Source organism: Pteropus vampyrus, unplaced genomic scaffold (assembly GCF_000151845.1).
Source record: "Pteropus vampyrus isolate Shadow unplaced genomic scaffold, Pvam_2.0 Scaffold4, whole genome shotgun sequence".
NCBI lineage: Eukaryota > Metazoa > Chordata > Mammalia > Chiroptera > Pteropodidae > Pteropus > Pteropus vampyrus.
The window spans coordinates 15,702,489-15,719,157 of NW_011888785.1; the positions used below are offsets into that span (position 1 = coordinate 15,702,489).

Genomic DNA, 16,669 nt, shown 5'->3' on the forward strand with positions numbered 1-16,669 from the left:
TAATAGTACTTTCAGGCTTGAATGACATCATTGCTGGAGGGTGTTATAGAACTATGATGATTTGGCTTCCTACAAATTACTCCATTTGATTTCATTTGGACCTTCACTGTAGCTTAATTGTCTATCTTTTCTGTCTCATTCATCCTGTCAGCCTTTTGGTCTTCCCTTACAAGTCGTTCTAAACCTTCCTACTCTTAAGCTCTTAAATTCTCACTACTTTTTCTCAATTCTCATCAGATAGATATATTCATATTTTCAAAGAAAATCGAAGGATTCAAAATGTCCTTCCCAACCTTAATGATCAGTTTTTATTCCTATCTCTCTCCTGTATCATAGTTTATATAAGTAAAAATCCTTCTCTTTACCCATTAAATTCACTTTCTCCTATTCTGTACTTTCTTTTCTCTTACTTTCAAACATATGTGCTTCTCTCCCTCCTTGAAAAGAACCTAATTTGAACCTGCTGCCTCTTCTGGCCACTATCATGTTCCTTTCCTTCCTTTCATAGCCAGATTTCAGAGGTGAGTAGGCCACACTCATTGCTTTCTCTTTTCAGTCTTTATGAACCTTCTTAACCTTTTCTGAGTTTTTAATCACTTTCATTGATATTTAATACCATTGACCACTCCTTCATTGTAAGAACAAATTGGAGTTGAAAGGGTATAAGGGAGCTAAAATGAAGGTCAGTACAATGCAAGATATTATAATTATTATTATTATTGAAATACTGGCCCAGGCATGTGTTACAGTATAGAAACTGCTATGCTAAGATTTAGAAAACTGAATTTTAACTATGGCTAGTAACTATGAGACCTTAGGCAAGTTATTTCACTGGTCCAAGCTTCATTTTTCTTATTTGTGCAATAAAAAATACCTTTGCCTGCCTTGTAAGTTACTGTGTAGATTAAGTAATTATATAAGTACCTTGAAAATTTTAAAGCACATATAAAATGTATGTTTATATTAATTATTTTAATTATTACTTCTTGAATTGCTCCCTTAGTATCTTTTCCTGTCCTGAAAGAGTGTTTTTCAAGATACATTTCATTGTTCCAAGATGATCTTTCTCTAAATTTTCTCTCAGAAGGACTTCATTCATTCTCCCAGACTTAGTAGTTATTCTTTTGGCTTAGATGAATTCGTGTATTCTCAGATAGATCTCCTGAGCCTTTGCCTTCCTCCTAAGAACCAGGCTGATATTTTCAGTTACCTACTGAACAGTTTAGTCACTCATTTTTTATGCATAAGGCAGTTTGGAGAATGCAAAGCTACTCTTCCTACCCTCAAGGAATTTCCAGGCTGATCAAGAAGAAACATGTATAAACAAGGGTGAAAATAGGCAAAATGAGATAAGTCCCATAATAAAAGCAAAAGTAAAATGTTAAAATGTAGTAGGAATATGGAAGAGGTAGATTTTAAACTGTTTCAGAGAAATAATAGTATTTAACCTGAACAAAATGAGAAAGAAAAACGACATCTTAGGAATAGCAAAGAACACGAGCAAATAGTCACATGAACAAATGGTAGGTTCGGGGCATAGGAAAACTATAGGGTATGTGAAGAGGAAGAAAGGAAAGTTGAGGGCAAATCATATCAGTTCTGAAGATGTACAGTTTTCTCCTCAAATGCACATATCTAAAAGCAAATTTTCTTTCCTCTTTCCCCCTCCCACCCATTTATTTAAAAAAAATTAATTACTTTTCCACCATTTCTTCAAATTGCAGCCTTATGTAAATGTTTGGCTATAACCAAAAGGTGAGCTCACTATGTCTGGCATATGATTTGTACTTTTCTGGGTCCTTGCTTTGCTTACTCCTTTTCGTGATACCTAAAATATTTTACCTCTCTTCAACATCTCTTCAGTTCCTTTCTATTTAAAATCCAGTTCAGTTGTTCTTCTGTTAAAATACTTTACAGGACCATTTTAGACTGAAATTTTAATCTTCCTTTTCTGATATTTTTTTAAAGCATTTAATTATATACTATCTTGATTTGATAAGCACATAGTATCTTATTTTGTTATCTCAAACTGTTACTTAAATTTTAGAGCATTCTATAACTGTCCTATGTTTTTTACTTCTCTGATTACATTGTATATACACCTTTATCAGAGCAGAGACCATGTATCTTTGTGTCTCACACATTACCTAATACAACAGCTACATAAAGAATTACATCTTTGGGCCTATTGTAAACCACAGTCAGGCCTTTGTGAAAAGCATTAAGTTTATGAGTTACTTTCTGATTCTGAACATATTTTTGACTAAAAATTTTATCTCCCTAATTTATAATTTTCGTACTTTATGTGCAGTGGTTCTCTATCATATGCTGTCTTGTGTTTGAGATTGTATTTTCTCCCACTTGATCAGAAATAAACACTGTTGAATCGAACCAGAATAATTTATAAGAAATCCCTAGGCACCGAAAACATTTATACCAATATCTTAATTCCTTGCTCTCCGCCTAGAAAAATCTTAGATTTCTTTGGGATGTCATCTAAAATTCGAAGTTCTAAAACATTTCGATGACTTTAGTATTTTTTTTTTTTTTTTTAAGGTATGGAAAAGTTGAGGCCACTCGCATATTGTTAGAGAAAGGAAAGTGCAATCCAAACCTTTTAAATGGACAGCTTAGTTCTCCTCTTCATTTTGCTGCTGGAGGAGGACATGCAGAAATAGTACAGATTCTCTTAAACCATCCAGAAGTTGACAGAGTAAGTTATTTTCTGGGTTTTTTTTTAATGTTCAAACAGTGAGTAATAAGTTATGACACTAAAATATTCAATTGTATACTTGAGAGATCAGCTGAAAAATAAAAACAAATTTCACTTACTATATAGAATAAATATTATTCATAAACTTTTCTTTTGTACATAGATATTTTTTATTGTAGTAAATTATGCCTTACATAAAGTTTACCATTTAAGCCATTTTTAGGTGTGCAGTTCAGTGGCATTAAGTGTGTTCACTTTATTGTGCAATTATCACCACTGTCCATCTCCAGAATGTACATAAAACTTAACCTCTTCATTTTATATTTTATTTCCTCAATATATTTTATATTATATTTCCTTAAAGTATCTTTAAGAATGAAAAACATTTTCTACCCACTTTCTAGAATTTATATTGACAAATATTTTGTGAAGGGAGAAATAATAGTTTTAACAAAACCTTTGTCGTAGCTATAATTATAACTTTTAAAAAACAATCACACTGATTAGTGCTTTGAATCCTTTATCTTTGGCAATCCATGTTTATTTTAAGTATAACATATATTGAGTATGGTTAGTATTTACTTAATACTTAGGAAGAGCCTGTTTTTTATGAAACTTTAATTGAATATTTTCCCTTAGAATACTATAATGCCTTTTTTCTTTATCCTTTTCCACATTTCTAGCACATAACAGACCAACAGGGAAGATCCCCCTTAAATATTTGTGAAGAAAACAAACAAAATAATTGGGAAGAAACTGCAAAATTGTTGAAGGAAGCCATCAGCAAACCAGTAAGAATTACCTTTATAGTTAAAGCCAAGCATTGTACTTAAATCGATAAGTAATTCGAGGCTCTATGGCAAGAGTGGAAGGGTGAATTGCTGGATGGTTTCTTTACTGCTTTTATAAAACCTTATAGTTAGACTCCATAGATATTTAATTTGTTATCATACCTAACACTCAGACATTTATTCTTATATAACAAAATGAAACTTGTATAAATAAGTCTTTTCATAACTTAAAATTAACCTAATCTCCTGTATAGTCTCTATGCTTGGTGTGCTAATTAAAAGTTGCATTCTAGTCATTAAAGCATACCTTTCTACTTAGGCCTTCTCTGCAATATTTTATATTTGTAAATATTAACATTTCACATTATTAATTTAGTTTCAGCTAGTTATTTATATATTACAGATTCATTTCCTCCTTAGGATAGTAAATGGGTTAAAATAGGTGATTTCGTAGCTCTTCGTTTTGCCAGTTCAACTTGGCCTTTCCATCTAATTATGTAAAAATAATTAGCAGTAACATTAAGGTAGAGAAGAATTAACAACTAGAAAAAACTCAACTTATTGCCTAAAAATTAGTATGATAAACCTATGATGAATTTAAAAACTGAAAACTTGCAAACCAGATAAAAGGATTTGTAACAACATATAAAGGATAAGTTTGATACCAACAGATATAACCCATATGTCTGAACCTTTCCAGACATTCCCATCAACTTGACAATAAGTCTTTGTTGAGTATTTCTGTTAATTTAACACCATGAAATGCTGAAAGTAAAAGTAATAAATGATAAAGAATATATGATCTCTCCCTTTAAGGAGAATTACACATACGCTCATACACATTTTGTCTAAACATTTTTCCATGAGCATAAGACAAAGGCAAGAAAATAGATAAGTGGTCTGGACACCCTTATACTTCATTGCAGTTTATTTTCTAATTGTATAATTGAAACACTTTTATTTTCTTAACATAATTTTTCTATTACAATGTGTAAGATAAGAGAAATTAGGTAATTTTACCCAAAATGAACTGTCCTGGAAGTTGTATGAAGTCTTTAATTACTTCCTATAACAATAAAAATGTATTGAGAATATTTCTCTCTGGGATGGCATAACTTTTACCTACAAAGTCTTCTATCACAGACTCCTCTTAGGATAAATTATTGCTGGTATACATTTCTACAGTATAATTTGTGGCCCACTAGACTCATGAGGTACTTGACTGGTACTTTAGTTAACCAGTCTGTATCTCCCTGATATTTAATTATACATTAACAGCTTTAAAATATCCTCTGAAGTTGAATTTTTTTAAAAAAGCTATTTGCCTTAGTTTCTGAAACTTATTTAACCATGGAATATCCAGAGGAAAACTTTAGAAAATATAAATAATGGAAGTAAAATTTTTTAAAATATTGCCAACAGATTCTCACTTGAAGCAGTTTTTCTGATATTTTCCATGTTAGAGATTTATAATAAATAAAGCAGAAGAAGTTGAAATTAAAGCATTTTGTTGGATTGGGATGTATAATTTCTAACTAGGTTGCGTAATATATTATCATTCTTTGTACTAGTATGAAAAAGTTCGAATATATAGAATGGATGGATCATACCGTTCTGTTGAGCTGAAGCATGGAAATAATACCACAGTGCAGCAGATAATGGAAGGCATGCGTCTCTCTCAAGAAACACAGCAATATTTCACTATTTGGATCTGTTCAGAAAACCTCAGTAAGAAATTGTTTTGTTGTGTGAACCTTTCTGAGAGTAGGTTGGTAAATTTCAGTATAATATCAGTTTATTACTGTCTTTTAAATTTTGAAATGATACAGTGTTAGTAGTGCTCAAATGGTTAAAAAAGGGTAAGCCTCTGGGCCCATCCTCCCCCTTCATCCAAACAATATTTTAGTGGTAGAAACCAAAATATTTCTTCTCTGGCAATGGAATTTAATTTGAATGCCATTAATTGTGGTGCTTATCCAACTTGCTTTTATTTTCAGTGCTCAGAGTAATACAAAAATATATTTTTTTATATTAGTTTTCTATCAGGTCTTTTTGTTTAAAATCAGCCTAATGTCACTATAGATTTGTCTCTCAAAGTATAGCAAATACGTAAGGAATTTCATCAAAGTTGTTGGGATTTGTTATCTAATGGTTTAATTGTATTTTTTAACCCAAATTCTATTGATTATATGATAATTAAATAGGCTATCATGGAATTAAGGATCTTAAATAGATTTAATAAATTTTATTTAAGAATTCTCCTAATTCTTATATTCTTAAAAGCAATTAACTTCAAAATGGGTAGTTATATTGATTAGAGTCAATGCTGATTTAAAGTTAGACCTTTAATTTATGTGTATTCAGTACTTGAGTGCAGAGAGATTAATACAAAGAAAGTTTCTATGTATTGATATAATTGATTTATTTTTACATTATCATTTATAAAAGGAAAGATGTTTTTCAGGCCTTCAACTCAAACCTTATCATAAACCTTTGCAACATGTTCGGGACTGGCCAGAAATACTTGCTGAATTGACTAATTTGGATCCCCAAAGGGAAACACCACAGCTTTTCCTAAGAAGAGATGTAAGACTTCCTTTGGAAGTTGAAAAAAAGGTTTGCTTGGAAATCTAATTTATAGTAATTTAAATGCACAAAATTCATAAGTTCTTATTGTAGGCACTAGAGGCAAAAACTGTGCTCCTCTGTACAGGTAGGGTTTACTTCTGTTTTATTGTCCAGTCCTCACATCCCTGTGATAAGTGGTAGAATTTGAGTCAGTCTACTTACAAAGCCCCTGGATGGTTTTTCTGTTTTTACCTCCACTGTCTTAGAATACAAAAGAAATAAGAGACTCTATCCTAAAGAGAATTAGCAACCAGACAGAAGACAGATTATACAGAAAAAATAAAAAAGTTAGAAAGGAAGTATAGTGTCAAAGATAAACTTAATAAAGGGCTAATCAGTTGTGTTGATTTCAGAGGAGCAAAGAGATAATACTTGGTGTGGGAGGAGAGTAGAAAAAAACATTCTAGGTGGAGAAGATTATATTTGCAAAGGGGACATGAAAAATTATTTTCAACAGTCAGTCAGTAGTTGTTTTCAACCCCCAAGCAGAGAACTATATAGATTGTAAAAAAGGAGAAAACAATTTACATTTAGTAAAAAGATCTATTCCAAACAAGTATGTTTGGATTTGAATTACTGTAAATGTTAGAGGAGAAATGAGATAATGCCATTTGAAGGATGAGTGGGCAAGGAAGAAACATAAGAGAGATATTACAAGTTAAACTAGATATGATCTAAATACAGTGTGATAGCTATGAAAATTGGTGTGGTAGGGGGAGTTCCAAGATCTAATAACTGAATACAATGCATTTCCTGATTCTTTATTCAAGGAAATATTAAACAAGGCTAAGCAAATTTCAGCACATGAAAATTTCAATGACATGTCCAAACTTGGTAAATATTTTATGCCTGACTACTCATATCATCCCTCTTATATTATCAAACCAAAGATAAATTTGATTGTTTCAGCCAAATATGCTGGGAGTTATATAAAAATTTGTATAAAATAGACCCAAAACTAAAATCTTGATTATTCATTTAAAATGTGTTAGAATCACAAATAGAAAGAAGAAAAAGCCATATGATCATCTCAATTGACAAAGAAAAGGCATTTGAGAAAAATCCAATGCCGTTTCATGGTAAAACGCTCAGAAAACTAGGAACTTCATCAATGTGATAAATGGTGTTTAAGAAAAATAGACAGCTAACATCGTATTTAGTAGTGAAAGACTGAAAGATTTCCTCTTAATATCAGGAACAAGATAAGGTTGCCTATTTTCACCACTGCCGTGTAATATATTACTAGACGTTTTAGCCAGAGAAATTGGTCGCCCTCCCTCCGCCCCCCAAAAAGGGCATTCAAATAGGAAAGGAAAAAGTAAAACTATCTGTATTCACAAATGACATCATCCTATATTTTGGATCCCAAAGAATCCACAAGAAAGCCATTAGAGCTAATAAATGGATTCAGCAAAGTTGTAGGGTACAAAACTCAGTTATTTCTGTATACCAGCACAAATAACCCAAAACAGGAAATTAAGAAATCCATTTATATAGCATTAAAAGAATAAAATACCTAGGAATACATTTAACAAAAGAAGTGTAAGACTTGTACAATGAAAACTACAGAAACATAAACAAATTACAGAAAACTTAAGTAACTGGAAAAACATCCCATCTTATCCCAGGATAAGAAGATTTAATATTGTTATGATGATATACTAGCAAAGTAGTCTACTGATTCAGGGCAATCCCTGACAAAGTTCCAGTAGCCTTTTTTGTGGAAATGGAAAAGGCAGTCTTCAAATTCGTATGGAATTGCTAAGAGCCTTGAATGGCCCAAACAGTCTTGAAAAAGAAAAAAGTTGGAGGATTCACATGTCCCCATTTCAAAACTTACTAAACTATAAAACTTTTAGAAGAAAACGTGGGTAAATCTTCATGTCCTTAAATTTGGCAATGGGTTTTTATGTGTGACACTGAAACATGAATAACAAAAGAAAAAATAGATAAATTGAACTTCATCAAAATGAAAAACCATTGTAAATCAAAGGACATTATCAAGAAAGTGAAAAAACCTATAGAATGGGAGAAAAATATTTGCAAACCATATATCTGATAAGGGCTTACTTTACAGAACATATAAAGAACTCCTTTGGGTGGTGAACGCACAATGTAATATACAGATGTTGATTTATTGAACTGTACACTTGAAACAAATTTTATTAACCAGTGTCACCCCAATAAATTTTTTAAAAAAGAACTCCTACAACTCAGTAACAAACGTCAACCCAATTAAAATGGGCAAAAGACTTGAGTTACATTTCTCCAGTGAAGATATATAAATGAGACACCAGTTCACACCTACTAGGATGGCTATAATATTAAAAATTTATAAAGGAAAATGACAAGTGTTGGTGAGGATGTAGAGAAATTGGAACCCTTGTACATTGCAGGTAGGAGTGTAAAATGGTGCAGCCACTGTGGAAAAGAATTTAAGTAGTTCTTCAAAAAACTAAGTAGAATTACCATATGATCCAGCTCCTAACTATATTATATACCTGAAGAACTGAAAATAAGAAACATACCTGTTTGCCAGTATTCATGGCAGCATTATTCACAATAGCCAAAAAGGTGGAAACAAACTGTCCATCAACAGATAAATGGATAAACAAAATGTAGTATATACGTACAATGGAATATTATTCAGCTATTAAAAGGAATAAAGTTCTGATACATGCCATAACAATGATGGACCTTAAATACATGCTAAGTGAAATAAACCAGTCACAAAAAGATAAATATTATATGTTTCTACTTACATTAAATATCTAAAACAAGAAAATTCATAAAGACACTAGATTAGTGGTTGCCACAGGTGTGTGGTGGGGGAAGAATAAGGAGTTACTGCTTAATGGTTACAGATTTTGTTTGGGTGATGAAAAAATTGTGGAAATGGTTGCACAACATTGTGAATGTAATTAATGCCACTGAATTATATATTAAAATAGTTAAAATGACAAATGTTTTGTTATATGTATTTACCACAGTTTTAAAAATATTAGATCCATGAAATCTTCAAATAATCTAAGTATACTCAGTCTATCTTCCTGCTCCACCTTAAGTAATATTTAAAAGTTGGCTATTAGAGAAAAAGAGCAATGATGATAATACTCAGATGATAAATTGCATAATTATGTTATAAATAATAGATAGTGGGCTCAAGTGAAAGAAGCAAGACTTAATAAGTACTGAAGGTAAATCAGAATATCATGATCATCTGGTAAAGTAGTTGTATTTCACTCATTTTGAAATTAAAGAATTGCTATTTGTACCATCTGGAAAATAGAAGAAGTGCAATTATTGGTTAGCATCATTCTTTTAGGATGAAATAGCCTGATTTAAGTTACGAAGAACAATTGTTAACTAATACTCACTGAACATACTATTAGGAATTATAACTCTACTCAAACTCTTCAAATTCACTAAGTCAATTTTTATTAGAAAAGTGCATTTTTCAATCTTTTTTTCCAACATTTTATTTTAAGATATTAAAAACCTATAGGATAGTTGAAAAAGTTATAAAATTCACACTATGTACAATCTATTAAAACACTAATTGTTGATTTTTTGCTACATTTGCTTCATCTTTTCTCATCTTTGTAAACCATTTAAGAGTTGCAGACATTATGGCACTTCATCCGTCCATATTTCAACATGCATTTCCCAAGAGTATACCTATGTACTATAATACTATTTACAACCTACTAAAATTAATATTTCCATAACAACATCCAATATCAGGTCCATATTCAGAATTCCCCTAATTGTTTCAAAGTCTTTTATAACTCCCATTTATAGGATCTAGTCAAGGTTCGATGCTTTGTATTTACCATCTCTTTAGTCTCTTGTAATCTAGAACAATCCCCTCCATCATTTTTTCCCCATGAAATTGTTTTTTTTTAATGTTATATAGAGTATTCTAAGTATTACTTTAGCTAGTCTAACAAAAATAATCTTTACCATAGGAATTTGAATCATTGTAAGTTATATTTGGAAATATTTTAAGTATTCATTCAGAAACTCCATAATTGGTGATTATTTCCAAATAGAACTATGTTCTGTAAGCTAGCATTTTTCAATCTTTGTTAATCTTATCGGATAAAGTGAAACTTTGAAGTTTTTAAAACCTAAAAAAAATCATATGCTCTCCTTTCATGTTATTTGAAAGTGTAAAGTATTTTTTTAAAAAAACGTTTGTCTTAAACCTTTTTAAACTACATCTACCTTTCTGGGAATTAACACACCTTTTATCTTCTTTGAAGTCCACTACTATTTTGTATGAAGCATAGATAATAGAAAAATATGTGGGGAATATAAAGAATTTAAGTAAATGTGCTAGAAATTATCCATATCCATAAACTAATGAAAATTTTATTGGACCATAAATCAGAGGTTAGTAAACTATGGCCTGTTGCTGTATCTGACCTGCTGCCTATTTTTGTATATTTTGTATATTTTACAAGCTACTAATGGTTGAAAAAAACTCAAAAGAACATTTCATGTCATGAAAATGTTATGAATTCAAATTTCAGTATCCATATATAAAGTAATTAGAACACAACCACATCCATTTGTTGACGTTTTGTCTGTGGCTCCTTTTGTACTACTGTAGCTGAGTAGATGTAAAAGATTATATGGCTCACAAAGCTTAAAATATTACTATTTGGCCCTTCATAGAAAAATTTGTCAACCCCTGCTCTTAAGCATTAACAGCTTATTTATATATAAATATGTAGCTCTTGCTTTTCCATATTAGAAAGTGACAAGTACATTTGTAACAAAATCATAACCTAATAACGAAGTTATACCTTTTCTTTTAAGATTGAAGACCCACTGGCTATTCTTATTCTCTTTGATGAAGCCAGATATAATTTACTGAAGGGCTTTTATACAGCTCCTGATGCCAAACTGATAACATTGGCAAGTCTACTGTTGCAAATAGTTTATGGAAATTATGAGAGTAAGAAACACAAGCAAGGTTTCTTAAAGTAAGTATTTAATAAAATGTGTGGTTTTGTTCAATGTTAAAGATTGATTAACCAAGAAAGTTTAGAAATATTATGTTTTTAAGAAATATTTACACATTGGTTTGGAATTAAATACAGTCAGCCCTTCATATCCGTGGGTTCTGCACACGAATTCAACCAACCACACATCGAACTCATGCATGTGGAGGGCTGACTAAGGACTTGTGCATCCTTGGGGTTCCTGGAATCAATCCCCCATGGGTACTGAGGGACACTCGTAATACAGGCATGGAATAAGAGGGGAAAAAAGTATGGTAAAGCATCCTTTACTATATATACTCTCTCCAAAGTTTTCCTTATATCTGACTATAGTTTGATAATCCTTATACTTTTAAATTTATGTTTCTTTGCTATATGTTTAAATAAGTTCACTAAAACCTGACTTAAGTAGTAGGAAAATGTTATAAAGCGGATGCATTTAAGAATATCACCACAAAAACTAGTTTTGTGTTTTCTTGTTGAGAAAGAAACACTGAGATTTTAGCACATATAAAAGTTTGTACATTGTGGTCTTCAATTTTCAAAAATATTTTGTGGTTATTGAAAGAAACATTTCTCTAAATTGAGCAATGTTAGGATCATGGCTTTTGCTTAGAAGTTTTAGAGTTCTCTGATATTTTATAATGTATTTTTAGCTCAAAAACCAAGTTACTTAAAGTTATTTGTGTCTAAATGATTATATTACTTCAGCTACTGAAGATGATTTATTTAAAAGATGTTGGCATATTTGCTTACAGTGAAGAAAATCTGAAATCCATTGTACCTATTACCAAATTGAAAAGTAAGGCACCTCACTGGACAAACCGAATTCTTCATGAATATAAGGTAAGCTGTTTAATAGAACTAAAAAGGCATTTTATAGCCTACTTGAAATTTTGTTAGTATTATTTTAACATGAGTACATAAAATATATAGTCCTGAAATTAAAAATGGGTCTTCTGGTTCACATGCCTGAAACTGAAACTAGCAAGATATTTTTATTTTTAATAATGTAGAATCTTTTGCTGAATACCTCCTATATGCTGGATACTGTGGTAAGGGCTAGAGATTAAAAATCATGAAATAATACACTCTCTCTGCCCATAAAAACCTAATAGAATAGACAATATTTTAGACCTTGATATATATATATGTTTTTTAATATAGATCTCAAAAAAAACTGCTCTTGGGATGTCACACGATTTTATTCTTCTTTGGGGACAGCTTGATTTAGAACTTCTTATGACTGTTTGATTCTCAAAGTATGTTCTCATCCCATCTCTTTATTACTTATTTGATTTAGATCTAGTACAGTGAGTGTCAGTAAGAAATGCATCACCTTCAGGCATGTTCTTACAATTGTGATTCTACATTGGAGCAGCTTTTTCACAGGACAGATATTTACAAAGGCAAGCCCCAGCAATCATAAAGTCATACCTGTGTATGTAGGAGTGAATATAAAAGGACTTCATCTCCTCAACATGGAAACTAAGGTAGATTTTCAACTTTTCAGCTGTTTTTGACCAGTCATATTATATAATATCTAAAGTAACAGTACCATGAAAAAAATCTAGAAATGGCACATGTATGACTATTCATTGCAGTATCGTTTGTAATAGCAAAAGATTGGGGGAGGAGGTTGTGCAAATGTAATCATTATCAATAGAGAGCTAATACCTTGCAGCCATACAAAAGAATGAAGAATATTTTTGTGTAGAATGATCTCCAAGATATATTTAGTGAAAAAGCGAGGTGCTGAACCATATGTAATATCCTACCCTTTGTATAAAAATGGAGGAAGTGGGTATTTATCCGAAGAAGAAGAAAACACTTATATATATATACCACCGTGCTCAGTGCAGCATTATTTACAATAGTCAAGATATAGAAACAGCCTAAGTGTCTATTGATGGATGAGTGCTAAAGAAAATGTGGTATATGTGTATTGTATATAATGGAATATTTTCAGCCACAAAAAAAATAAAATTTTGCCATTTGCAACAACATGGATGGACCTTGAGGGCATTATGCTAAATGACATGGTTAGACAGTGAAAGACAAATAGCATTTGATCTCATTTACATGTGGAATATTACCAAAAAAACAAAAAAACAAAAAAAAACACTTCCCAAACTCATAGATAGAACAGATTGGTAGTTGTCAGTGGGGGAAGGGAGTTGGAGGGTGGGCAAAATGGGTGAAGAGGGTCAAAAGGTGCAGACTTCCAGTTGTAAATAAGTCATGGGGATGTAATGTACAACATGGTTACTATAGTTAATAATACTGTATTGCATATTTGAAAGTTGCTAAGAAAGTAGCTCTTATAAGTCCTCATTACAAGAAAAAAAATGTTTGCAATTGTATGGTGACAGATTAGACTTATTAGATTTATTGTGATGTTAATTAGACTTATTGTGATGATCATGTTGCAGTATATACAAATATTGAATCATTATGTTGTACACTTTAAATTAATACAATGTTATATGTCGATTATACCTCAATTTTTTTTAAAAAATGGTAAGCGAAGACTATATTTATATAAATACATATTGCTTGTGTATGCAGTAAGAAGTCTCTTGAACCCTTTAGAGAAGGGAACCAGGTAACTGAGGGTAAGAGTAAGAGGGAGACTTTTCACTATATACTATTTACAACTTAAAAAAAAATGAAATTGTGATTATACTACCTATTGTAAAAATCAATTAGATTTATATGAAAAAATACAGATTAAAAAAGGAAAATATAACATCTAATATAAGAGCTTCATTTTGAAAATTAGAATTAATTATAAGAAACTTTTGGGGGGCAGGAAGAAGAGAGGAAGTGATTATGAATACCTATTAGAATGCTTCACAGCTTTTTAATCAGGCTTGCTACTGTATTGTGCTCCTTATTCTAATCAAAGTCACTAAAATATGGGGTTGGTTATCAATTATTTTTAACATACTTAACACATTTCATAGGAAGAACAGCTTTCTAGTTTGTATAGGAAGCTAATAAAAATCAAATATATTTTCATTTAGATTTGTCAAGAACAGACCACTTTCCAAATCAGTTAAAGTAATAACTAAGTTTATGCATTTAAAAAAGACATTTTAGATTAGGAAATTTCATCATAAGCCTAATTTTTATTTTCGTCATTTTTATAAGTCTTTATTCTGTAATCACATAATTTCTGAAAGTCTCCTAATCATAGTTTTAGTCATTTGATGATAGCTCAGAATCATCCTTACTGTACTGTTAGATAGGCCTGTGAATGAAGATAGAGAATATATAGGGACGTAGGGCTGAATAAGGGCTGACTTCAGTAATTGATCTGGAACTTGACTTTTTGAAGTCTCTGATGTCAGCTCGCTTTTGGGTCATTTGCTTACTTTCTATGTAAACCGTTTCACTTATACAAAATAGGTTCTTAGTAGCTTGTAACCACTTTTCTGTTTCTATTGTACGTACTAAGCCTGTTAAAGAAAATAAAGGAGAAATTCCCCTCACCACTTCAAAAAAGTTTTCCTCTACTATTTCAGAGCATTTTATACCAGTATCTACAAATCTTTCTTCATTGAACTGGATGGTGATTCTGTGGGAGTAACGCTGAGCCTTTTCTTTAAACTTATTTTGTTTGACATTTGGTAGCATTCCCAGTTTAGGCAACAGTAAAAAGTTTTATATAGTATTCAAATAATGGTTCAACAATATCTTATAACATTTCATAATATGAATAATATTCTGGTCTGGGAGTTAAGTGAGATAGTATCAGACAGAGGATGATAATATTATTAATGGTGTGCTTTTTCAGGGTAGGATGTTCAATTTTCAGAAATATCAATAGAAATGCTGTCCTTGGGTATATAAAAAGGTGATTGAACCCAAGGGGAACAATATTTTCTGTCCATGTCATTATCTTGGGTTCTGTAAGCCACTAGTAATACAGCACATACAAAAGTTCTAAGATGAATACATTTTCTAATCATTAAAAGTGGGAGCAATCAGCTTGTCCTCATTTGTCTTAGGTTCACCAGGATCTGCTAGGGTTGAATTTGACAAGCTTGCTTAAATAGAGTCAACATCTTCATCTGCAAACATATCTTCATTTGTAGTTAAAACTACGTGGGACACAATAGCTTTAGAGATTCTCAGGAAAAGCCATAGAAGACAGCTGTGGATTTTTTTTTATACCTATTTCTTCTACCTTCTATATTTTGTTTCTTTTTGAAATGATGAAAGTTGCCCATTAGCAAATATAGCTCAACCAGTTTCATATGCTCATCAGAAACTTGTCTCTTCTACTTACATAAAATGTTGATGCTATTGAATAGGTAAATAGACTGTATTGTGTTTCATTGTTTTACTCTAGTGAAAGCATTGCAGTCTACGTAACTGAACTGTATCTGCTGATATATCTTCAACCTTAACAGTACCACTGCTACACCCAGGCATTAGATTACCCTTTGCTGATGTCATTTTATGTTGACTATAATAGCCTTCTAAAATAAAACTGCTTATTTAAATACCCACATAGTGTCATTCTTCTTGATCACTTGTGCCATCACTGTTTCTCCTATCTGTTCTGGTCAGCTATATAGTTTTGACTTCTGTGGTTTTCCCTTTTCTGCTCTCAACTATCCCTGCCATTTCTCTTGTGCTTCCTTCACCAAGCCCTTTGTAGGTTTTACCTCATAATGAGAGCTACTTTTTCCTTCTGAAGCAGATAGATTTCTTAAAACCATGTGGACTCTTTGGCTTTTCAAGTCTAGCTGTTTTCATTACTGTGGATTTCTCAAGAATTCCTTTTTCCCTGCACATTGTCTTTTAATAACAAAACTTTTATATTTAACTTATGGTCTCAGAACTTTTATTGATAATTCGACTTCCATATAATTGAGTTGCTATACCACAGATGTATTTGTTTCTTATATTGAACAGTGTTAAGGCTATATTAATGGATTATTTCCTGCCTCTTGATAAAACAAATTTTCAATGACTGATCAAAAAGATAGGCATTTTAAGGTATTATGATATCTTGACTCAGTGTTTCAGTGTGCACATTGATAAATAGCTATTTTAGCATATCCTGTTGATAAAGTTATATTTTACAGTAGCTATTCTACTATAAAAAAGAATGTCATTAGTTTCCCATTATACATGATATACATTCATGTAAATTAATTACACTGTTTCATTTATAGAACCTCGATTTTAAAATGCCCTAAACCATTATCTTTTTAGCATATCCTTAGTATTTTATTTACAGTCAATATGTTGAGAACTGTTAATCATAGAAAGCTAATGTTTCTTTTTTTTTTTTTTACACCTATAGCATCTGGTCTTCCTAGGTGGTCTCCCATCCAAGTACTAACCAGACCTGACCCTACTTAGCTTCCAAGATCAGTCGGGATCGGGCATGTTCAGGGTAGCATGGCCATAGACCTAATGTTTCTAAACATACATATTTTAAAGGATAGGATGAACGCTTTGTATATGTGTATACAAAAATAGATTTTTAGGGCAAGAAAATGCAAGTTACT

General features: G+C 31.4%; 1 protein-coding gene and 1 pseudogene across 9 annotated transcripts in view; one reads left to right on the top strand and one right to left on the bottom strand.

The window, feature by feature from the left end:
- The window catches only part of KRIT1 (KRIT1, ankyrin repeat containing), a 43,224-nt gene that overhangs the window by 15,941 nt on the left and 10,614 nt on the right, over positions 1-16,669 (top strand). For 3 of the 9 annotated variants that reach the window (XM_023533255.1, XM_023533264.1, XM_023533284.1), the window contains 7 exons: positions 2,557-2,713; positions 3,397-3,504; positions 5,076-5,232; positions 5,969-6,120; positions 10,957-11,123; positions 11,900-11,987; positions 12,534-12,957. In XM_023533255.1, coding sequence (XP_023389023.1) covers positions 2,557-2,713; positions 3,397-3,504; positions 5,076-5,232; positions 5,969-6,120; positions 10,957-11,123; positions 11,900-11,987; positions 12,534-12,590 — 886 coding nt within the window. In that variant the 3' untranslated portion in view covers positions 12,591-12,957. Of the gene's footprint in view, positions 1-2,556; positions 2,714-3,396; positions 3,505-5,075; positions 5,233-5,968; positions 6,121-10,956; positions 11,124-11,852; positions 11,995-12,455; positions 12,963-15,154; positions 15,218-15,414; positions 15,421-16,669 lie in introns of those variants that run through there. The other 6 variants (XR_002781424.1, XM_023533276.1, XM_023533267.1 and 3 more) reach the window with 5 other exon arrangements.
- On the bottom strand, positions 16,453-16,571 carry LOC111743215 (annotated as a pseudogene).